The sequence below is a fragment of the Phaethon aethereus genome (genome assembly GCF_964289735.1).
Source record: "Phaethon aethereus genome assembly, chromosome: 17".
NCBI classification, from domain to species: Eukaryota; Metazoa; Chordata; class Aves; order Phaethontiformes; family Phaethontidae; genus Phaethon; species Phaethon aethereus.
In genome coordinates, this window is record NC_138593.1 from 2109485 (window position 1) to 2132370 (window position 22886).

Sequence of the window (22886 nt, forward strand, 5' to 3'; positions counted from 1 at the left end):
GCCTTAAAACTGCTGCTGATTCAGTGAATGTATCATGTTGTGTCATACTGACATATTAGAAGGTCTTCCCAGTGTATGGCTGTCTCCTGGCTGTCATGCCTCTGAAGCCTGCGTCTGTAGCAGTTTATCTTGGTCAAGGAGACTTGTAGCTGAGGAAAGTTAGTGGTGCTGATGAGTTTTTGAAATACAAAAGTTTCAAGGTACTTAATATTTCTGGATCATTGTAGATTTATTCTCGTTTCACAGCAAAAGATGCTGAATGTTGTTGTATCCTAGGGAAAGTAGCAGGGTCATACTGAGGCTATACACAGCTGGGGGAGTGTCTTTTTATTTTTTTTAAGAGTTCTGGATAGTCTCACAGTTCAGTAGCTGAGAATGTGGCCATCTTGTAGGGCCGCCAGTTGCACAAGATACTCCAAAAATAATTGTCATGACATCAGTCTTGACTTCCGCGAGGTATAAATTGGAGTATGCAGCCTAGTGATTCAGCTGACCTTGCTCAGCTTGGCAAAACCTCAAACTGCAAAGATTTGTCAACACAGTCTTCATCAAAGTCTACGGGAAAACTGGAATTTGTGTGCATGGTGCTGTGTGTTCCTACTATCCAGCTGTCATGCTTTTTTCCTAGGGCATGCATTTGATGCGGTTCTTGGTGTTTCAAGACGAAATGTAGTAAAGCTGAATTCATTGGCTTTAACTCAGTTTTCAGTTTGTAAACACTGTTGGATTTCAGGGCAACGGGAAACCACTGTCCGGCCCTGGCTGTGTGTTGTGAGAAGTCTGCTGTCTCCCATTAAAATTGTATACAATGAGAGGCTGCTTTTCTTACAACTTCATTCAAAAAATAAGTTATTAATCAAAGATGATGACCTCACTGAGTACAGCGCATTACTTCAGAGTTGACAGAAAATGTAATAGCTAGTACAAAACCACTGTTTCCTGGAAGTATGCTGTGAAGCCTTTCAGTAACTAATTATTTTAATTGCATATGTTATTACTGTGAGTGTTAGCAGGTGCCTGAACTCTCTTGTGTGTCAATGTATTGGAAACTTGCCTGTGATTTATTTTTTTCCTCCCGTCTGTTTGATAAAACTTACTAAAAGCTACTGAGTACAACCAGAACTGTGTGCTCATCACCTTTCAAAAAAAAAAAAATTTTTGAAGCCAGCTCTTTAACCACTGACTTCAGTGTGACATCAGGGTTGATGCAGATGTGTTTCCACCTTGCTTTTTTTTTTTTCCCCTCTTGATTTGAGGGAGAAAATGATGCCTTCTGTTTGTGCAGTCCCAGATGCCCTGAAGAATTTAACAACTTTCTCTTTCAGTTCATCAGTCAATTGCTGGAAGTAATCCCTCTGTCGGCAACAGCAGAGAGTGAAATTGCACTGCCAGCCGATATCAAAGCTCTGCAACAGCACTTGTGTGTGGTGCAGCTCTCAAGATTGCTCGGTATCTATCACACCATGGATAAGAAGCAGAAGCTGACTGTGGTCCGGGAGTTGATGTTAAGATACCATCATGGATTGGAGTTTGGTGAGAAAAAACTTGAAACCTATATTGCAGTTCACTTGCAGATTTTTATGAGCAAAAGTCTAGAGCTTTTTCAGAGGGATGGAACAGCACAAATGCTGATGGCAGCCATTGTGCCACTAGATAATACTTTGCTTTCTCCTTTACGATTATATCCTTGGCCATACCTGAGTTATCCGTTTCCTTTCAATTTTTTTCGGTTCAGTCGTTTACCTTAAAGATAAATAAGACATTCCTGAGTAGTTCAGATGATACATTTGCATGTTTGCAAAATTGCCTGTGCCTTTAAGAAAAGCCAGGCTTTATCACTGGTGTACATAAGACAAATACATGGGTAAGAATATTAATTCGTAAATTTTGCAGTTGTAGGAGAGTCTTCTCTTCTTCCAGCAGATGTCAACATATGAAGTGGCCCAAAGTCCACTTCATGCAGCATGGGTACAGTTGTTTCACTTTTTAAGACAACTCTGGATTTTATAAATTAAGCTGTGGTTACTGTCTGCCAGATATCTGTGTCATTTGATAATGCTGACAATGTGAGAAGCAGCTGACAGCACTGTAGTAATTCAAGGGTAACTTTTTTCATTTTAGGGAAATCTTGTTTGAAAACTGAATTGCAGTTTTCAGATTATTACTGCCTGCTTGCAGTTCACCTGCTGCTCGATCTGTGGCTAGAAGGTATGTTCCTAACATTGTGTCTTGTTTAATACCACCCTGGATGGTTGTGATAGGGAGTCTGTGTCCAGTGTGTACCTGGCATGGCTTGTTAGGCCCATAGCTTTCTGGGGTTTTTTCTCAGTATGAGACATTTCAGGAGTCTCTCCATTCAATTAGTGTTTGATCTGAATCTCACTGACCTCTAAAGGCATTTAGTTTTTCTTATTAATTCCTGTAAGTCTTGGCAGAGCTGTGCTGAGAACTCTTGCAGCTCAATGCTGGCTGTCTTCAGAGGCTTGTTCCGAGTTTCTCATGTAGATAATGTTTTCTCTCTCTTTGCACGAGTTCTGCTGACAGTTCCCTTCTGGTATCAGAGGTGTTCCGAGAGTAATTCTTTCTCTCACAGACATACTTAGTCTTTTGCATCCCCTGCTTCTAGACCTTCTGCTGAGACTTGTTGCCCTGTCTTGAGTATTCCTGTGCTCCACGCCTGCTCTGCCTGTCTGTCTCCTAATCCCACAGAGTCTGTCTGCAGCGGTGGCTGTCCTTGGGCACTGTTTATCTTCCCGCCCGTCAGTGTAGCCATCAGTTACACCTTTGTCTTTCCCAAGGAAGATTTAGTCTTTAACCTGAGTAAATCCATTGTCAGGTTTCTGGCAGATCACCGGTGGAGCGTGGGCTCTTGAATTCCTGGCTCTGTGCTGCGCTCTTGCATAATGTTTGGGAGTGCTCTGTATGTATAAGCTAGAAATCCTGGACAGTCCAGGACTTGGGAGGGAAGGTCACTTCTGCAGTGGGCCCGTGTACGAGTGCTGTGCTCTGTACAATTGGCAGCTAGATAATCCCTGTGAAGAACTATTCCTCCACTTTTCCCTCAGAGAGCAGCTATAGTGCTGGAGTGGGTGTTATGTTTTAAGGGCAGCGACGCAGCTGACGAATGCCACGTGCATGTTTCAATAAGTGGGACCGTTTTGAGAGGTGTGTAACGTGCGGAAGCTTCAATGTCAAAGTGAAGCATGCTGTCAGTGTTCAGTGCCTCTCTCTGATCACACCTGTGTGTTTTGTCTTTGTCACCAGGTGAAGAGATGGCTGTGTGGCAGTGCCTAACTCTCTTAGAAGAAGGGTTATCTCATAGTCCTTCTAACTCACAGTTTAAATTGCTGCTCATTCGAATCTACTGCAGGCTTGGTGCGTTTGAACCTGTTGCAGAGCTCTATTCCAGCCTTGATGCAAAACACATACAGCACGACACCATCGGGTGGGTAGTATATACTGAGAATAATTGGTGATGGTGACCCTCCAGTAACCAGTCCTGAGATCTTCAGTTTCCTTTGCTACTAGAAGATTATCAGATTTTTATATGGTGTTGTGTAGAAGTGTTTTGGAATTACATGAGACGCATCTACTGAAGTATACTCTCCTTCTCGTGGAGTATCTTTCCTGTGTGATTTTGATCAGTTTGGGATTTTTAGGAGTATTAACTAAAGGGAATCTGAAAGAAATTTCTGAAATGTATATCTTGATGCCAGTTGTAGCTTGGTTTTCTGGCTTGTGTCATTGCTCAGCAAAGCTTGGGAGTGCTAGATAAAACAAACGTACCAGATGGCCGTGGCTTGGTTAGTGTGTTTGTGGGTATCTAATTAAGTAAAGCTCTTGCACACTTAACAAGGGGGATGGAGGAACTCCAAGCCCCCACATTAAAACATTAAGAATTCCTTCCGTTACTGCTAAATGCATAAATTTTAGTATGAGTGTTATGATTGCCGTCTGTTAAATCTCCAGACTTTTCATGAAGGCTGGACTGCAGTGCAGGTCTCTGTTCAGAGCTGTGTTTGAAATTCAGGATTCCCCAGGGTTGTGTGCTGATATTTGACTTGTGCTGTGTTGTGTTGCAGCTATCTTCTGACGCGCTATGCAGAGTCACTGGGCCATTATGCTGCTGCATCCCAATCCTGCAATTTTGCACTCAGGTTTTTCCACTCCAACCAGAAAGATGTAAGTTGAAAGAAACATCTGTGTCCTTGTAACAGAGCAGTTACGTCAAGATGCCTTACAGAAGTCCGTGCTCTATGTAAGGGCTTACAGAAACGTAGTGGTTGATAACACAAAGGAATAATATGTGCAACTTCGTGTTTATAGTAAAGGTTGCCTCACCTGTGTTTTTCATTACAAGAGTTTGTAACGTACTGTTATATGGGGTTTTGCTTTAGCTTTCTATTTTTAAAAGCCAGTTTTAATGCCTCTCAAAAAACAGGTACGATTACTTTTACATGAATGGATTGTGATTTCTGTGCAATAATTTAAGTGAAATGTCAGTTTGCAAATAAGTCCTGGCGTCATATAACTTGAAGCGTTTTGGAAAGTCATGCAGCAGCCAGAGATGGTGGGTCAAGACAGTGATGGCGTATTTACAGATCCGTTATGTTACAATCACCGAGGCAGCATATTTTAATGATGGCTGTCCTGGGCACACAGGGATGGTGGGGAATGCACATCACTTTAAAAAGTAGAGAAAGTGCAAGGAACAAGGTGGGAGGATTTCAGAGGGGAAAAACTGAGTCTGGAAGTCTCAGCTTCACTGAAGGCAGAGCAGAGCCTGTGACTAACTGCATTATTTTGAATTGATAGGATCAAACTGGAAAACCTGGCTGTGTGCTAATGGGAATGACCTGTTTCGGTTCACCCCAAAAAGCAGTGTGAATGAGAAGAAAGTTGTCTTGAATGAGAAACTTGGGACTGGAATGGAGGAGGTAGTGAGGGGAGAGTAGCTGTATTCCTCCAAAGAGATCAGGCGCTTCCTAAAATGCGTGCCATGCCCTAGGTATCTAGTGTGCTTGTAGCTTGCTGGTTAGTAAGTGTACTTGTCAGTAATCTTACTTGGAAAGTACACTCTGATATACATTCTGATACATTCATAGGGACAATATCAATTCTGTTTCAGAATTCCCATGGAATCCATGAAAAATGAGTTAAGTAGGAGAAGGGTGGAACTACACGTTCTTCAAGTTTTGGTGGAAATATATTGGGCAAATAGGAACGGAAATAGTCCAGAATTGTGGTAGGGAAATATATGTATGTCAGTCCATCTCCCTAAAGCTTGCAAGGTAGTCCCATTCTGAGGAGTGTGAATATATCCTGCATATTTATATTTTACAGTTTGATCACTGTTGAGAGGTAGGTGGAGAAAATTAATTTTACTTTACTTCGTAAGAAACAAAGGTGCAATCCAGTTGTAGCTCTTCCAGTCAGCCGCTAGCTACGTTGGCTCCGACAGCTCTGCAGTCATACAACTTGCTTTCCCACCATCTCAGAAATAGATAAAAGCACAAGACTCGTCTGTACTGACTAGTAAAGATTCTCACAGAGTAATCCCTCAGAAGAGTACCCTTGCTCTGTCAGCAGCCCAGGTTATTTCTATGTACAAGATACCAGTTGCCATTTACTTGTGCCTGGAAGGTAGATGCTGAGTTACTGTGACCTGTCCCTACAGAAATTTCACTGTGGGGAGCAGGATGCAGAGGAGTACACAGATTGTATGATAGAGGAGCTTGCTTTCATCTGCTTCCCTCACTTGCTCATTGTTCAAGCACTGGTTCTACTTGCTAAGAGTCTGTGGGTTCCTGGAAGGAATGTTTTATGCTGGAATGAAGCCCTTGGCTCCAGACAGCTCTCTCCTACATGACTGTTGTTGGTAGTGGTGGATTTTTTTATTTTTTCTTTTTATTAATGAGGAGTAACTTGCTCAGTCTTGTTTAAAAGTCACTTGGTGGATGTTAATGAAAAGCATACCTGGAGCCAACTGTCTGAATAAAACACTTGACTGCTGGGTGCCAGGTGAAAAGAAAAGTGAACTGAAAAAACTATCGGATGTGATTTGTTGGCTTGGGAACATGCATTGTAAAGCATCAAGAAATCATCTTTCCCTGGAAAACAATCTGAAGTAACTTCAGGTGTGGTTACCTTGGAAGTAGGTTATTCTCTTTGGCATGAGTGATACAGATGCTTGCAGCAGAGAAGAACTGATTGTCTCCAGTAGCTCAACATCTGTACATGAAGACAGACACGTTCCAAGTGCTGTTGCCAGGAAAATGCTACGCAACTCGTGTTCCAGAAATCCTGAAAAGGCAGTGCCTGAATGGTCCAACCTGCCTCACGACCACACCTTAAAAGGTTGAAATTGCAAGAGGGGCGAAAGCGATGCAATCAGCATTATATAATTCTTCATGCTACAGGATAAGGATGTGACCCTGGAACACACTCACATTATGTCTCATCTTGGAGACAGAGTATTGCAACCAAAGGACCGTGAGCCATTGTTGATCTTGGGTAGCCAAATCGCTCGTGTGTTCTGGACACTTCCAGTGGTTATTACCTTAAGATCCTTTTAGTTGGGAAATGCATCAAAAGCTGTACTAATTTGCAAATAGCAAGCGTCCTTAAACCAACTGTAAGGTCCAAATTGCAGGAAAGTGAAGGCTCAAGTCAGGGTATTGTTCACCTAGGATAATAATATGACAAGAGTAGAGGCAAAAAAAAGGGATTCCTTACCATAAGACATGTCCCAAGTATCACAGGGTCAGAATCTGCTACCAGTTTCTGTGCTGTTGTGGTTCTGCTAGGGTTGCCCCTTCATACTCAGAGTCCTGATACCAGCTTCCCATTCGAGTCCCATAACAGCATCTAACTGCAATGTTAGAGGAGGACTATCCTTCAGCAGTTACCTTTTTACAGGATTTCGGATACTGCCTGCACCTCTCTAGCTTGATGTTTAAGATAGCTGGAATGTCCGCTGCAGCACAGAACGTGTCCTGCAGGATGCTGTGCGTGGGACTCTGCCTAGAACAGGAAGTGTGGGATATAAATGAAGTGGTCTGGCATAAAAATATAGCTCCTGATTGCTTTGGATAAATATGTTTTCATTCTGACTTGCTGAACTTAACAGCCTGAGGTGAATCCTGTTTAAGAGTGGGTCCCATGAGTAACAGCCATCTAGGATGCTGTGCAGTCCTGACATAATATTTCTGCTCTGGGAGAGGATGCCAAGGACAGAGAGGAGAGAGAAGGCGGTATTGCTGTATTTGGCCAAAACTAAAAAGGCAACTTTATCCTTCTCGAGATAGTCCTCCTTTAAATATGCAGAATCACAAGTAATCTCTAATTTTCTTGTGTCCGTCCGTCTTTAATTTCTCCAGATACTGCAGGCAAACAGAACACCAACGTGTCCTATGGGGATTTAAAAACCACGTCGATGCAGTTGAATTAGCACCCATAGCGCAATCCCGCAGCCTGACAATGAACTCTGCAAGGCTGTTTATCAGAGGGTATGTTGTTGAATATTTGGCATATCTTTTTCATACAGTGCAAATAACCAAATTTCTTAGGGGGGAAAAAAAAAAAAGACAGACTACCTAGAGGACATTTCTTATTTTGGAGGGGAAAAAAAAGGTCTTTCATCTGCGAGTGCTAGCTTCTAGTCTCTCAGAGCCTTCCAGACAGGTTGAGTCTGTTAGTACCATATAAAGTTCAGTGAACCAGAGGCATTCTTTTGTGCCTCTCATCTTCAGCACATTTCATAATCTTGTTCAGAAGAGAATGTTTGATTTGACAGAATTTCTCAATTGTGGAGTAATTCTGATGTAAAAAAATACAGCCATCTGTTTTGACTGGGGGCATAAATAGTTCACTCTGTCTCTACAGCTAGAAATTTTCATTAAAATACAGGGTTTGTTTGGGGCTCCATCATATAAATCTCCTTCTGGAGATTGCTTGGACTGATGTGACATATTAGTTGCGTGCCTTGCATTGCTGCATTTCATCAGAGGGGAAGCAAACTATCCCATGGACCCTGACAGTTTCCTTTGGTGTTTAGATTGTATTGTATGTGTATACACTGCATGACATTATCTTGTGATACTGTATTCAAAAACCTAATAAAAAAGAGAAACAAAAAAATGTGTGAGTAATTTTTTTAATCTATGTTGGCGGTAATATGTAATGCACATCCAAGTCAGTTCTAGAAAATCTGGGATATATTTTTTTTTTTCTCTGAAAGTACTTCTCACAATGAAGCAATGATTTAATGATTTTAACAATGCATCTAAAAAGAAAAAAAAAAAAGGAGAGAAAAAACAAAACCAGTCTTCCAAAATTATATTTCCCCTTGAAGTATTTTTCAGTGTCAGTGGAGACAGCAACATGATGTTTCTTAGTGTTGGTTTGGTTATTAAATCGCACTGCCCGCTGGAACATCTGGGCATTCTCAAATTCAAGTAGCAAAACGGCTGGGGTGACTTGGGCAAGCAAAAGTGCAAGCTTCTCCCAGGGAGAGGTACAGAATCTGCCAGATTCTGTACCTCTAGATTAATGGCAACCACAGAAATGCAATTTCTTGGCAGTGACCTTGTTTGAACTCTGGTTGTTTTGAATTCATGGAAGTAACTAATACAGAGATGGTGTGTGTTTTCTTCCAGACCTCAGAATATATCATTCAAGCCTACAAGTATGGTGCATTTGAGAAGATCCCAGAATTCATTGCATTTAGAAATAGGCTGAACTCTTCCCTTCACTTCGCGCAAGTTCGCACAGAACGGATGTTGTTAGACCTCTTACTTGAAGCAAATATGTAAGTACAGCAGCAATAAGTGCAGCACCTTGCACGTGGAAAAAAATTGGAGATTTGTGCCCAGACAGAACACTGGCTAAGTGAGGCCGTAGTGAGTTTGACTCTTCTGACATCAGAAGAGTTGAACAGTGGAGAGAACGTTGTTTAAGTGAGCAGTGTTTTCTGTTTCCAGTGATCAAATGTTTGATTTAATGTTGTTGCTTATTCTTACATACAGATCAACCAGTTTAGAAGAAAGTGTAAAGTCCATGAGTCTGAGTCCAGAGGAGGATGACATTCCGTGGAAAGATTTGCGTGACAACAGAGACCTGACAGTCTTCTTTAACTGGGATCCAAAAGACAGGTGAGTACAAATATCCTCAACTGTAGAGTCATGCCTTTTCCTTACAGCACACGTGGCGAAGAAAATTCTTTCAGGGCAACTGCTATATTTAAATGTTCTCTAGGCTGGCTAACTGCAAGCTTAACAAGCATCATTCATCACTTCTAGCAGTGCTGCCTTTTTACATATTAATACAGTTTTCTGAATTTCTGACCCCGCCTTCCTCTTCATACAGTATGTGATAACTGGGTAGGCTTTTGTACCTGAGTGAAGCTTGCTAGTTTGCAAAACTGAAGCATTTGCCTGAAAACATTTGGTGCCTTTCTCTAGGGACATTTCTGAAGAACATAGGAAACTCTCACTGGAGGAAGAAACCATGTGGTTGCGAATCCGGTCTTTAACTTTAAGGCTAGTAAGCGGACTCCCAACTCTTAGTCACACTATTCAACCAAAGAACTCTGAAAAGACTGCAGAGAACGGCGTCTCATCCAAGATTGATACAATTCGATCCCTGCTTCAGCAGCTGGAAGCGGCAGTGGATTCAGGGAAGAAGTTTCTAGAACAAAAAATTCAGGTACCCATTAAGGAAAAAGCTATCCCCAAATATTAAATGAACGTGAATGCAAGCAGAGAAACTGAATGCATCTCGTAACGTCCAGCAGTCTGCAGAATGCACTTAACTGACCCTGAGTTTGTAGTGTATGAATCTGACCGAGAGATGTGCCAGAGACAAACACTGTGTTCTGGATAAGGAAAAGCTGCAACACCTTTATCTTTTTCTTTGCTTCTTGCCTAGTATCCTGTCCTTGGCCCTCCTCCTACCCGAATGGCTGGCTTCTTCAGTAATGGCAGCTGTCAATGCCAGACTAGCTTGTTTTATCTTGTTAGTGATATTTATGAACTAGATACCAATGGCTTAGGTAAGTGTTGGAGGGGCAGGGGTTTAACCAGATTGTCATGATGCGTGGTGGGAGGGAGCGAGATATGTCTCCATTTAGTAGCAGAGTTGGCTGATGTGGACCCAGACTGTTACTTGTGTGTTAATTTTTCTGAATGACACTGTTACCTGGGAGACAATGCCTTAATATAATGTTTTAGCAAGCCTTCATTTTTGTACAGTATATGTAGATGTAGTACTGGATCCTCTTTGAAAGCAGTTGTATTTGCTTTTGACTGCTAAAACTAAATTACATTTAAATGTCTCTTAGTTTTCTGGAAGCCGAAAATACACAAACTTGTCGTTTATAACTACTTTTTTTTTTTTTTCCTTTCAGAAGATTCAGCAGAAATCCAGGAGAGGATAGGGAATAGTTTCAAGTCTTTAGCAGAACGACTAGCAGGTAAATGGTAGCACAAGAATAAACATGGGTAGCTAGGGTAGTGCTTCATGGTGCTCCGAGGATGTGGTGCTGAGTGTGCTGCAATCATGGAGAGGTGTGTTAATGCATCTGCAGACGCCTCTGAAAAATACTTGGGAAGGAGGCTGAGATTCCCCTTGGCTTGTCTGATTATTAAGCTGTTGCATGCCACAGAATGTCGTTATGTCCTATCATTTCGCTACCTTGCCACCTAGCTGGCAACCGTTGTCTCCCTGGTACTTGGTCCAGGTGTGCTAATAAATGGAGTGGAGATACTGTTTGTAATGAAAAGCAATGCAGAGGAAACTTCAGAGCTGGACCTTCTCGAGAGGCTTTGGCCAAATTTATCGTTAGCAGCTTAGCGGTCAGTCCTCTGACAGCTTTGCACATGGCACTGAGATACATACTGTATGGAAGATAGGCATTTAAGTTGATCTACATGTTCTGAATAAGTCTTTTGTCTTTTTTTTCTTTTTTTTTTTTTTTTTTGCTTTTCAGACTTGTTCAATAAATGTAAAGGTGATTTGATTGAAGTCAGAGATGGCACCTTGAAAACTCATCCAAACCTGTTAGAAAACCTAGTCTTCTTTGTTGAGGTATTTTTTTTTCTTTGGAAACTAGAAATTTTTGAGTGCTCTAGGGTAGAAATGTTGGGACTAAAACACAGGGAAAGTTCTTTGATCTCAGTCACTCGTGAAAGCAGAGTTGTTTGTTGCATATTCTAACTACTCTGAGTCTTATCAGTAGGAACACTAAAATGAGTTTAGAAGCCTCATGTAAATGCAACCTGTAACATACTTGTACCTTTTTTACAGACGATCTCCATTGCCCTGTGGGTATCAAGTTACTGTGACAGTGTCCTCCGACCTTTTAAATCCAACCTGCAAAAAAAGAAGAAGAAAAAAAAAGAATGCAGTGTAGCTATGGTAGACGATATTCCTTTCTTTTCTTCCTCCACCTCCAGTCCAACAGCCTATTTATACTGAAAGAAAAATCAGGATAGATGACATGTTAATAAACTGTTTTTCATACAACTTGCCTTGTAGAGGCTGACGTGGCTTAGAGATTACTCAGTACTAATTTTTAAAACTCCTGTTCTATTTAAAATCAAATGGTGATGTGCCCCATCTCTGATGTCACATGACAGCGTTTTAATAGGAAACAGTTTAGAGTATCACAGGCCTTTCTGCCTTGAATGCAGTACAGTAAACTAGTTAACTGCTGGTATTGTTTGGGTAGGTACATTATAGCTTAGCATTGCGGGGAGAAGGAATAGAATGATAGATGTTACAAAGTGAGTTGTCATAGAAAATAGTCATTTGAATAGCCATTAATATGTGTTTATAAATTTATTTTTATAGCCACCTGTATTTACACATTTTCTGGATTATGTTACTGAACTACAGACATTAACTTCCAATGTAATAGATCACATCAAAGGGCTTGAAATGATTCTGACTGCACTAAAGCTTGAAGAGCTGTCCCTCAAGGACACTCTGCTTTTACAGGTAAGAACTTGCATTGTTATTTGTGTGCTTTATACATTTGCGTGTGACCCGTAACAACCTGTATGTACAGGCCTATGGGATAACTTTGTTGAAAGCTGCTTTTCTCCAAAATGTTTTCTTGGAAGGAAAAAAAAAAAAGGAAAACAAACGGAAAAAAAAAAACAAAACACCTTTTATGACTGACTTAACTGCTCTTAACCAGAGGTTAGGGACCAGACTGTTAGAAAGCTCAGTTTGAGAGTGGTGAGTTAGGGTTTTGTGGTTTGTTTGGGTTTTTTTTTTTTTATAATGACAGTGACTTTGCCTCATCTGATCAGCTCTAGCTCACTGCACAAAATAATCTCAAAAAATGAGATCTAAACACAGGAATTTTGAAAATACTTTCATTTTTTGTGGTATGTTAGTGAATAAAAACTTTTAACATTACTTTGCTGTCTGCGATATGACTTACTCTCTTCTCTGTATTTTAGCATGCCAAAACGGATACAAAATACTTATTCCAGGACACATTTGAGATTCACCTACTGCTGATTAGTCACTTCCCTGGAAACAATGACTTGGTCTTTACAGAAGAGCAAGTGGCAACTTCTTCCCCTCCCAGCTATATAGGGAAAAAACAAAGGCAGGAGTAATAGGCACTACACATGCCAACTTTTAGACATGTGAAGCATGGGCTTAGTGAGGAAGCTTGGCTTTTTAAGCCATTGCAATCAGATAAGAGTTAAACCTTGTGATAGACAAGTTAATGTTACTGTTGTAAGGGATCTTCTAACAGTTCAGTGCTTACTATTGAACGTGTTTGTTTAAAACAGCAGTTGAGATCTGGAAAGTATCTTTGAAATAGTCTCAGAGTCCAGCTAAAAAGCGTAGAGGTGACTGAAAGCATAGAATTGGAATTTCCCTTATGGTGCTCTTGAAACACAGGTGGGCATAAAAAGTGCAGCGCAGCAAAGCGGTGGAATAGGCATCATCTTCTGACACGCAGGGGAGAGGGGCTGGGGGAGTGGTGGGTCATGCTCAGTGTCAAAGAAGAATTGCAGATTCCAGGAGAAAGGTTTGAGAGGGGGGGTCATCCCCTCACCAGTATTAGTTTGGGGGGGTGGGAGATGCTGATTTGAGAAAGCCCAGGCAGAAGTTGTGTTACCCAGGACCCCCACAAATTCAATGAGGAATCGGCGCTTATGACAAAACCAGGGAAATTTGGCGTGCAGGTTTGTCTAGATGGGAGATCTAAAGGCTTTTGAATTGGGGAGGATTATTTGAAAGCTGCACCCATGTATTTCAGAATTGCACTTCTGTCCACCTAAGCTGCTGTTAGCCAGCTTGTATTTTTTCAATTAGATTGTCCTGTTCATTTCAGAGCACGTTACTTAAAATTTCCTTTTTCTTGTTGCTGTATGAGGCTGATGTAGAACTATCTCAAATACATATTAAAAAAAAGAAACTGCAAAAACTGACAAAACAAAGAAATCCCTTAGACTATATTTAATGCAAATTTGAATAAAAACGAAAAAGTACGTTTTCTTAATATCATCAAAGAACCTTGTCTCTAAAGGAATAAGACACTTTCAGGTAATAATTGATCTTTGTGATTTTCCTGGTTCCTTGCTGACTCAGCAAATTCCTCCATCTTTCCTTTGAGGCAAGGCATCAAATTACTACACAAGGCAAATCTGGAAAACCCAACCATTAGATTCACGTGGATTTGAGCAGAAGCATCTGTGGCAGTCTGCAGCTTTTCCTGTGTTTTTTTCACATTGTTTGCTATTCTGTTTGTCTGAAATTGTCGCAGTAAACCCTGACAAATGCAGCCTGTATAGCTCTACTCGGACCTGGAGCTATGTTTGCAGCTCTGTGTTTAGAGCTAAAAGGTGCTTTTGAAAAAGTCCTCATGTTCAGGCATTGGTGAAAATTCTGGGGTGAATGGAGTGATAGTAGCAACGTGTCAGCTGAACCTTGCCACTGACACGAGATTTTTCCCACATGGGATTGGTTTACTCAGGCTGTGCCTCGCAGGCTTTTTTGCTGCTATCTGCACAAGTGTTGCAAACGGTGTCCTGATAGCAAGTCACCTCTTGACAGGACAGTGGTTGTGGCTACTGCTTTAGGTGCCAGGATTTGCTCTTTCTGCATACAGAAATACAGCATCATTCACGATGGCTCAGTGCTAACCGCACTCTCCCTGCAGGAGCAATGCCAACAATGTTGCATGATGGTGGTCCTAAAAGCCTTGGGCATTTTAGAAAACTGCATGTTAAAGGGAATCTAATCCATTTGGGAAAGCTAGGTACTAGTATTGCTGAATCAGCAACACCTGAACCTGTCCCAGGTGCTGTGGCTCACTGTGCTTTGGAATTCAGTGTAAGAGTGTCTTGGCTGGTCAGTGTTCATTTGCTGTTTGACTTCACCTTTCTGTATAAGAAACTCTGTAATAAGTGCTGACTAAAATAAAATGTTATGCACACTCTCAATTTCAGCCACAAATATTTTGCACAAGGATGTTTCCGGAAGTTTTGAAGAACTGTTAATGTGTTACCAGCCCTGTCTGGGCAATACCAGTATCTACAGGGGTTATTGCTGCTGAGCAGGTGCTGCTTATTCTGTGCTGATAGCATTCCCTTTGTAAACTTGTGGTCCTCCTGAAATTCTTATCAGTGTTTGAGATAGTGGGGGAAGTTTAACAGGAGGATTTAAGCAGTTGCTGTAGAGTGAATGATTTCTCTTTTGCGTTTTGCAGGAAGAAAAAAAGTTTACAAAGACTGTGCAAGGGAAGGTCCAGAGCAGTTACCAGCACTCAGTTCAGGAAATTGGAGAGCTGCTGAAAAAGAGACTTGATACCATTAAAAAACTAAAGATTTGAGAAATGCATCCTTGACAGACTCCACAGGGGAGTGACACCAGAGTCCCAGACAGAAGCAACATCCAATATACCATCACTTTAATCCAGAACTTCCTCATAATGCATGAAGGACTTAAAACTCATAAAACGATTTTTTTAGGTATTACAGATGTATTGAGCTGATTTAAATTATTGTACATAAATGAGAAGCAGGGACCCTTATCGGGGTTTGACCACTTTTTATACATGTTCATAAGCATATTGCAAGAGGAGAAAATTAACTTTCTTCCCTTTTGATCTCTAGAAACAACTGGAGATGGTCTTTAGAAGCAGCAATAGAAATCCAGTGTAAAGCGTATCTCTCAAAGGAGTTGTATTTTCATCACCATACAGTGTTTATAATTTTTGTATGGTCCTTGCCTTAGAAGTGCAGAAATTGTAGAGGCCCACATTCAGCCACCTCCCATGAAATGAGCCTGTTTTGGAGCTGCCTGTTTTGTCCACAAGCCGCCTGGTTGTACTGAATTGATTCCGTGTGTTGGTGCAGCAGAGCGAGGTGAGGTGGCACTGGAGGAACACACCTTCCAGCCGAGCCCAGCCCTTCGTCACAGGGTGGGAGTTAAGCCGTGTCTGGTGGTGAGGCAGTCTCCTCTAAGGAGAGAACTGCTGGAGGGAAGAGGTGGTGTTAGTGTACGCACAGGTTGTTTTCACTTTCGGAAAAATTGCAAAGCTGATGAGGAGCAAACTTGGCCATTAAGCTTTAGAGCGCGAGAGGGGAATCAGTGTTCCAGCAAAAAAAGACAAAACCAGAAACCTTGTATATAATAGCTGCAGTGAAGTCTGACGCTGCGGTCTGGTTTCGTGTCAGTTTAATGTAAAACAGCAATCATCATGACTCCTAAAAAGTGTACTTAGATTACTGAAACTTTAAGACTTAAATATTTTAATAGAAATTAAATCCTATTGGCTTTGGTTTTAAGTTGGCAAAGGTAACTTTTGCTACCGCTGTGGTATGAGGCTGAGAATACTTTTTGTAACTATGCTTGCTTTTTGCAGTTGATCTTTGATTATTCAAGTATTAGCTTATTAGGCATTCTGTTAGAAAGTGCAATTGCATCATCTGCTCCCACTGAATCTGCATTTCTGCTGCTTTGGGTTTTTTTGGGTTTTTGTGGATTTTTTTTAATTATTTGTAAAGGAGTAATGCGGCCTAAAATTGGTAGGCTAAAAAAAGTTACATGTACCTGCAACACAAGGGACAGGTCAGACTTTACAGATTCCTCATCTTCTGATTTAAAGCAGCTAGTATCTGAAGTCTATATTTAAACTTTAAAGAGAGCTGACAATCCTACCTTTGTCATCTCTTCTGAGTATGTTTTGTTAGTAATTCTAGAATGTTGATGAGAGTATTTTTTTAAAATAAATCCCCTGTGTTTAAAAAAAAAAAAAAAAAAAATCACACTGCTGCTCTTGCTGGATTTAGTTTTGCTTTGCCCCATCCTGAAAGGGAAAGAAGAATGTCTGCAGGTTAAAATGTCTAAATTGTAATGGATGTCCTGATGGTTTAATTGCAATGTCTGGTAAGTGCTCTGGGCTGGAGAAATACCAAAACGTGTTAAGTCTGTTTTATAGTAATACTTTTCCTGGAGAAAAAAGGAAAAAAAAAAAAAAAAACACCAAACAAACAAAAAAACACCAACAACACACAACCCACAACTGAACTCTTATATGTTGTATAGAAATACCTTTTTGGAACGAAGGTTGTGCTCCTTAAATTAAAGCAAGACTGATGCCTGAAGCTGATGCTTTGAAACGTGTAGGGTGAGTGAAAACAGTCCCATTGCTGAGATGATGCAATTCATAGAGAAGAACTGAGACAGAAATCTGCACTGCCCCTTTTCATCCAAGGAGGCAAAGTGCCATTGCTGGTGTTCCTGTCCCCTCCCTCCCCGTGGCGGTGCTAACTGGAGAGGGCTTTGTGCAAACTCCAGCACTGAATGCAAAGTTGACGCAGCACCCTCGTCCAGGGGCTGGTTTACGCTGGAGTTTCTTTCCACTGCTGCTGCAACAGGTTGAACTCAACCAGTCGTATCGATAAGCAATGGTGAAAAATGTAAGTGAAGTGTAAGGTTAGTATAACCGATCGTTTAAAATGCTCCCACATGCCTGAAAGCTGAACTTGCTTTAAAAAAAGGTTTTCTGCATCAGCTCCCCTAAAAGCAGAATTGAAAGTGCTGGCGAGGATGTGTGTCATCTGAAGCAAAGTCTGACAAGAGATGGAACTATGGCTTGCTCTTGCTTCCCGTCACAGCATTTGGCACAGCGCAGGTCCAGTGTGGGCTGGTGTCTCAAAGAATCCCTGCACCCATGCAGGGCAAATACTGACTCCTCCTCGGTGTTAGCTGCTGTCCCCTTTGCAGTTCCAGCCACTGGTGAACGATAAGCTTCTCAAATACAATTTTTGGATTACTCAGTGTTTTACAAAACCGGGTGCCATCTCTTCACAAGCTGTAGTTTCTCCATCGGAGGAGAGGGTGTACAAAAATGACTCCGTACTGACTGGGGGCTTGGTTGAGGGAGAAGAAGAATTTCTCTTCCCCCTATAAATTGTGTACAGTTAGATATATTATATATTTCTTACAAAAGAGCATTTCCCTTCCAGAATATGTCCCACAGGGACCTGGTAAGAAATTCAAGCTATAACCCATTGCTGCTGTTCCCCTTTTCCACTCTTGGGATTTGTTTTTGTTTGTTTTGGATAATTTTTTTTGTGATGAATTGAAAAAACATACCTAGAAGAAGCTACCAAGACTACTGTTTACAGACTGAAAAAATACTGCTTTTATACTACTGGGATCACGAGCCACGATCCTTTTACAGATTTCCTCAACTCTTCCCTTTGCTTCAAATCAGTGTCTGATGTAGATAAAGGTCAGAAGTCCTCCCCTGCTTTGTCTACATACAGGACAAAATGTACAATGCCTGTTTGTGTTGCTCATCATTTGTGTACTTTCTAACTTCAAAAATTGCATTTATATTTTGCAATCATTGATAATCACGACTTTATTTTAACCGCTAGTAATCTTAGAGGGTTTTTTTTTGTTCTATCTGCAGCCTTATCTGAAGTTTCTCTTAATTATTCATTGTTAATTTATGACTGTAGAAGATGTGTATGCCTCAGCCTTCTACGGACTTAGTGACACAACTGCAAATGATCTGCTTTAAACTGGATGGGTTTATAATTTATATAAAAGTCAGTTTCGTTACAAATCGGTATTGCTGCCTCTTTTTCATTTTTCTGTCTGGAGAAGTGCTGGCCAATGCTGTCTAGTGTTGTCAGCCCCTGGGGCAGGGGCAAGGGCAGCCAAAATCAAGTTACCTGCAAAGAGGGAAGATGGAAAGAGGGGGAAAAACGCTCATTGCTTTCTACCTGCAGACTGGGTTCCGACTGATGTCTGCTGGGCCGCTGTGTCTGTCCTTTGATGCGATCAGCTGTCGGGCTGCTGTTCAGGCTCTCTGCATTGCTTGTACTTCATCCTGGCTTCCACTGGTAAGGAAAATAAGGGCCGGCAGCGCATGAGCTCTCTCCTCTAGCAGCACCATAAAATCTAAAGCGCTTGAGAGCGTTGTGCCACCCTGCCTGGCCTGCTGCTGCGTATGAACAAGTACCGCACCACCAGCTGCTCTCTCCTCGCCCTGCTCAGCTGCGCGCCCGCAGCGCTGCAGGCTGTCCCGCGCGGCCCGATCCTGCCCTCCTCTCCTGTGCGTTTGCTGCTGGCCGCCGCCCGCTTCGCCTTCCTTTCTCCGGCAGCGGCAGCGAAGGGGCTGCCCCTGCGCCCTGCCCGTTCCACGCGCGGCGCGGAAGCAGGACGGCGCGGAAGCAGGACGGCGTCCGAGCAGCGCCGGGGGCGGCCGCAGATGCTGGGTCCTGGACCGCAGCGCTGCCCCGGTCCCCCGGTTGGCCCCGGGGCCGGCGGGGCGGGGCGAGCGCCCGGCGGCGGCCGGCACTCCGCGCGGTCACGTGGCCGCGGCAGCCCCGCTCCCTCCGCGCTCCGCCATGGCTGCGGCGGCCGCCGCCGGCTCCCTGCTCCTCTGCCTGCTCGGGCTGGTGCTGCCCGGCGGCACCGCGCTGCACACCAAGGGCTCCGTGCCCCTCGACGCCATCACCTTCTACAAGGTACGGCCCGCCCGGCGGGCGCTTACCGGCTCTGCCAGAGCGCTCGGGGGGTGGGGGTGGCCGCTCCGGGAGCGCGGCGGCCATGTGCCCCGTCGCGGCGGCCATAGTAACAGGCGGACAGCCGCGGAGGGCCGGGGGGGGGCGATGTGGGCGCTCGGGGGTGCGGAGCGGGCTGCGGGCGCGGGGCAGCCCCCCCGCCGCCGCCACCGGCGCCGGGGAGCGCCCGGGGCCGGCGGAATGGCCGAGGCGGCGGGCCCGCCGCGGAACAGCCAATAGGAGAGCGGCAGCCGCGGCGGACAGCCAATCGGCGTGGTCCAAGTGGAGCCGTGCCGACGGGGGCCGCCAGGGCAGCGCTGCGGACGGGGAGCACGGGGGGCCCGGCCCGGCTCGGCCAGGTCCGGCTGCCGCCGCCGCTCTTCGGCCCGGCGCCGGGACGGCTCACCGCGCCCCCGGCCAGGGAGCCGAAGAGCCGCTGTCGGCGGGCTCCCGCGCTGCCAGTGCCGGTGACCCAGGGCAGGACCGTGCAGAGGAGCGAGCCGGCGCCGTGCACGCTCTCCGCTTGGGCCGGTTTCACTTCTTTTTCGTTCATGAAAGAGAAAGCAACAGGCTTCTGTCAGACTGGAGTCTTGCACGGTTTCTTTCTCCAGTAAATCGCTTCGAAATGCAGGCATCTTCCTAGAGGGTGGCAGGATTTTGATGTCCGTAGCAAGTAGCACTGCGAGAGGTGTCACAGGCCCGGCTGGAGGCAGATGGCGAGACGCCTGTGGCAAGGGCATCGTCGTGTGGCGGGATCAAAGCGTGTGCTGTAGCAGCGTGAGCTGAAGAGACAGCCGTCAGCTGAGCTGTTTGAAAAGTATCTGCCCTAAACGATCTGCTCAGGCGCGAGCAAATGCTTCTCGCCACATGCCAGCCCCCCGCTTGATTTTTCTGCTATGACAAACCATTTTTGGTGTTTTAACGCTACGGCGTTCTACAACTCTTAGGAGCTTCCAGCTCTTCTGCGACAAGAAGAATTTGAAGTAACTGGCAGAACACCGCAAGAGGGACTTTAAAAGACCAGCAGAAATATCAAAGCTGCATTACCTGCCATGCTCGCTTCGTACCAGGACAGTAAAGAAAGTGATCAGCAGGCCCAGGACTGAAAACTTGTGTTAACTGCTGCAACCGGCTGTTACGTCAGCGCCCCAGCAGTGCTTGCAGTGTGCTTTGTAGGTGGGGACCTGTGTTGCAATCTGACCCTGTTCGCTAGAAAAAACTTTTGCAAGGTCTTCTCCTGGAGGGAGGGAAAAAAAAAAGCCCAAACCAGGTAGCAGATGCATTTCCAAGCTTGTTTGAAAGGGCATCATTCAGGTGGGGCAAAATTCAAAAGCAGTGGCAGAAGCGAAGAGGAATCGATGGAAACACGAATTCTTCGTTTACTGAACCGGCACAAGCACCTCCAGCACCTCCGCTCCCTCCCCACACCTCCTCTCTCAGCTAAGAGCTGCAGTTCTCATGCTGGGACACTTCAGAATGACATGAGATTTGGCCTCTATCCTCTTAATGCCCCACTGGAAATTGTTTAGCTGAGTTTCTTCCAAGATACTAATGAGATTTACAGTAAGCAAATCATGTATAGTTAAAAGCATTATCAGGTCCCCTCAAAACCTACCACATACCATCTTTATCATCTGGTGTAGCAATACAGACACCCAAAGCTCAGTCTTTCCTCCACATCGCAGTGAGTCATTTTTGAAAGGCCATAATTAACAAAATTTCCATTCTCCCTCTGCATCTGCTCATTGCACAGGAAAAAAAAGAGCAAGCTAAAGCAACCTTAGGTGACCTATAGATTACTTAAACCTGAAACTCTGAAGTTTTGTCTTTTTTTTCTTTTTCTTTTTCTTGTTTTAGGTAATTCCAAAGCATAAGTTTGTCCTTGTGAAATTTGACACGCAATATCCTTATGGTGAGAAACAAGATGAGTTTAAAAAGCTGGCAGAGAGCTCAGGCTCCAGCGAAGATCTTCTGGTGGCTGAAGTGGGAATATCAGGTGAGGAACTCTGGACAGATTAGTACAGTATGGGTTGGTGTGGAGGAAATAAACTTCACTGCAGTTTCTGATGAAAACAGGCTCTGAGGTAATTGTGATAGTGAGAAATGAGACGGGCCCAGCCCTGTCAGACCAAAGCATCTGCTCCGGCTGGTCGCTGAGCTCTGCCGCTGCACCTCCCGCCGTGAGCGTAGGAGTGCTGCTTATCTCCTTTCGGCTGGTTAATGAAGCAAGTCAGCCCACGCTGCTAAACTGGATGCCACCCTCCTCATTTGTAGCACTTTCTGTCTTTTATTTTTTTTCCTTTGCCAAGAGAAACCTTTTCGTTCATTTCTAGGGAACAGGCCTTACAAGGATCATGCTTTAGCCACAAGCCTGGTCAAAGAAAGCAAATGTGGTATGATTAATTTGTGGTAGCAAACCTGCCGTCTATCGCTGGTGAAGTGCAGAAAGTGGCCGTTGTGCTACAGCTGGTGTAGCGTGATGTTCTTGTAATTGGCTTTAAGAGAAAAGCAGTGAAGAATGGATCACAGTGACCTTACTCGCTCTTGCTTTGTAGGTAGAACTAAGAGTTCAGGCTTACAGGAATTGTCAAACTGGGAAGTTTCACCCACGCTGACATCTCTAAATACACATCGATTTAGCTAAGTAACATAGTTGAAATCTCTTTAAGTTATGCTTTCTGTCCTCAAGAATAAATGCAATTTATGCAAGACGAGAAAACATCTTGTAGCTTGGTATGCTGTCAGAGCTAAAACGTGTAAGTGTACGCGCTCTGCACATAGATCAGGAAAAAAATCCATTTAACTGTAAAATCAAATAAAATCAATGGATAGAGCAAAACAAGGAAAAAAATAATAGCTATTAATTTCCCATAAGGAGGACAGGGCTTGTTCGTAGAGGCCCTGCTGGTATCTTACGCTATCACAGTCACAGCAAAGCACCATTAGAATCTTGTATTTTTCTTCAGAAAACCTGGTAACGGTTTGCCTTGCACAAATGATTTTCTGGGGTGTTTTTGTTTCAGGGTATGGCATTTCCAGGCAAAGAGGTTATTGGGACATGTTGAAGCCCCGGAGGCAAATATTTATCAGTTTGTGTAGCAGAGGGTCCTAAATTATTTTTTTCTTTTGGTTAACATACTGTGCTTTTCTGTGTTTCATTTTCTCTTCACAGATTATGGTGATAAACTGAACACTGAGCTGGGAGAAAAGTACAAGCTGGATAAGGAAAAGTTCCCTATTTTTCACTTGTTCCAGGATGGTGACTTTGACAATCCCTTACCTTACAGCGGCCAAATCAAGGCCGGGGCTATTCAGCGCTGGCTGAAGAGTAACGGCATCTATCTGGGGATGCCAGGCTGCCTGAAAGAGTACGACATGCTGGCCAGCAAGTTTGTGAGCACCACTGAGAAATCAGAACGCCAGTCCCTCCTGAAAAAGGGGCAAGAAAGTTTAGAAAAAACAAAAGAAACCGAGAAGAAGTCAGCTGAGCAATACTTGAAAATTATGAGCAAGATACTGGAGCAAGGAGAAGAGTTTGCTGCTAATGAAGTCGTCCGAATCACAAAACTGATCGAGAAGAACAAAATGAGTGATGGAAAAAAGGAGGAGCTCCAGAAAAGCCTCAATATCCTTGCTTCTTTCCTGAAGAAGAATAATGAAAAAGATGAGCTCTAATATGTTGGAGAACTTTGTACAAGCTGTGAAACACTGTCAAGAGTCCTAACCAGTTCTCCTTATGCAAGCAAACTTCCCGCTGACTTCAAGAGAGCAGCAGATTTCTTTCTGGTATTCTCAGTTTAGAAGATCAAGAGGAAGACATTCCTTAAAACCACAGTA

At 43.6% G+C, this 22886-nt stretch overlaps 2 protein-coding genes across 2 annotated transcripts in view; both read left to right on the top strand.

The window, feature by feature from the left end:
• NAA25 (N-alpha-acetyltransferase 25, NatB auxiliary subunit) overlaps positions 1 to 14857 on the top strand; it is a gene marked incomplete at its 3' end in the record, with an annotated part of 29157 nt that extends 14300 nt beyond the window's left edge. Inside the window, exons 12-24 of the mRNA XM_082007856.1 lie at positions 1326 to 1533; positions 2122 to 2208; positions 3265 to 3445; positions 4083 to 4182; positions 8658 to 8809; positions 9027 to 9152; positions 9462 to 9705; positions 9928 to 10051; positions 10406 to 10471; positions 10988 to 11085; positions 11305 to 11415; positions 11851 to 11997; positions 14735 to 14857. Of these exons, the coding sequence (XP_081863982.1) occupies positions 1326 to 1533; positions 2122 to 2208; positions 3265 to 3445; positions 4083 to 4182; positions 8658 to 8809; positions 9027 to 9152; positions 9462 to 9705; positions 9928 to 10051; positions 10406 to 10471; positions 10988 to 11085; positions 11305 to 11415; positions 11851 to 11997; positions 14735 to 14857 (1767 nt within the window). The remainder of the gene's footprint in view (positions 1 to 1325; positions 1534 to 2121; positions 2209 to 3264; positions 3446 to 4082; positions 4183 to 8657; positions 8810 to 9026; positions 9153 to 9461; positions 9706 to 9927; positions 10052 to 10405; positions 10472 to 10987; positions 11086 to 11304; positions 11416 to 11850; positions 11998 to 14734) is intronic.
• A 4036-nt stretch (positions 14858 to 18893) lies between these two features.
• On the top strand, positions 18894 to 22724 carry ERP29 (endoplasmic reticulum protein 29; the record flags this gene model as incomplete). The annotated part of the gene is made up of 3 exons (XM_082007518.1): positions 18894 to 19013; positions 20907 to 21045; positions 22222 to 22724. 3 exons carry the CDS (start codon positions 18894 to 18896, stop codon positions 22722 to 22724), a joined length of 762 nt encoding a protein of 253 aa, XP_081863644.1.
• Between the last annotated feature and the right edge of the window lie 162 nt (positions 22725 to 22886).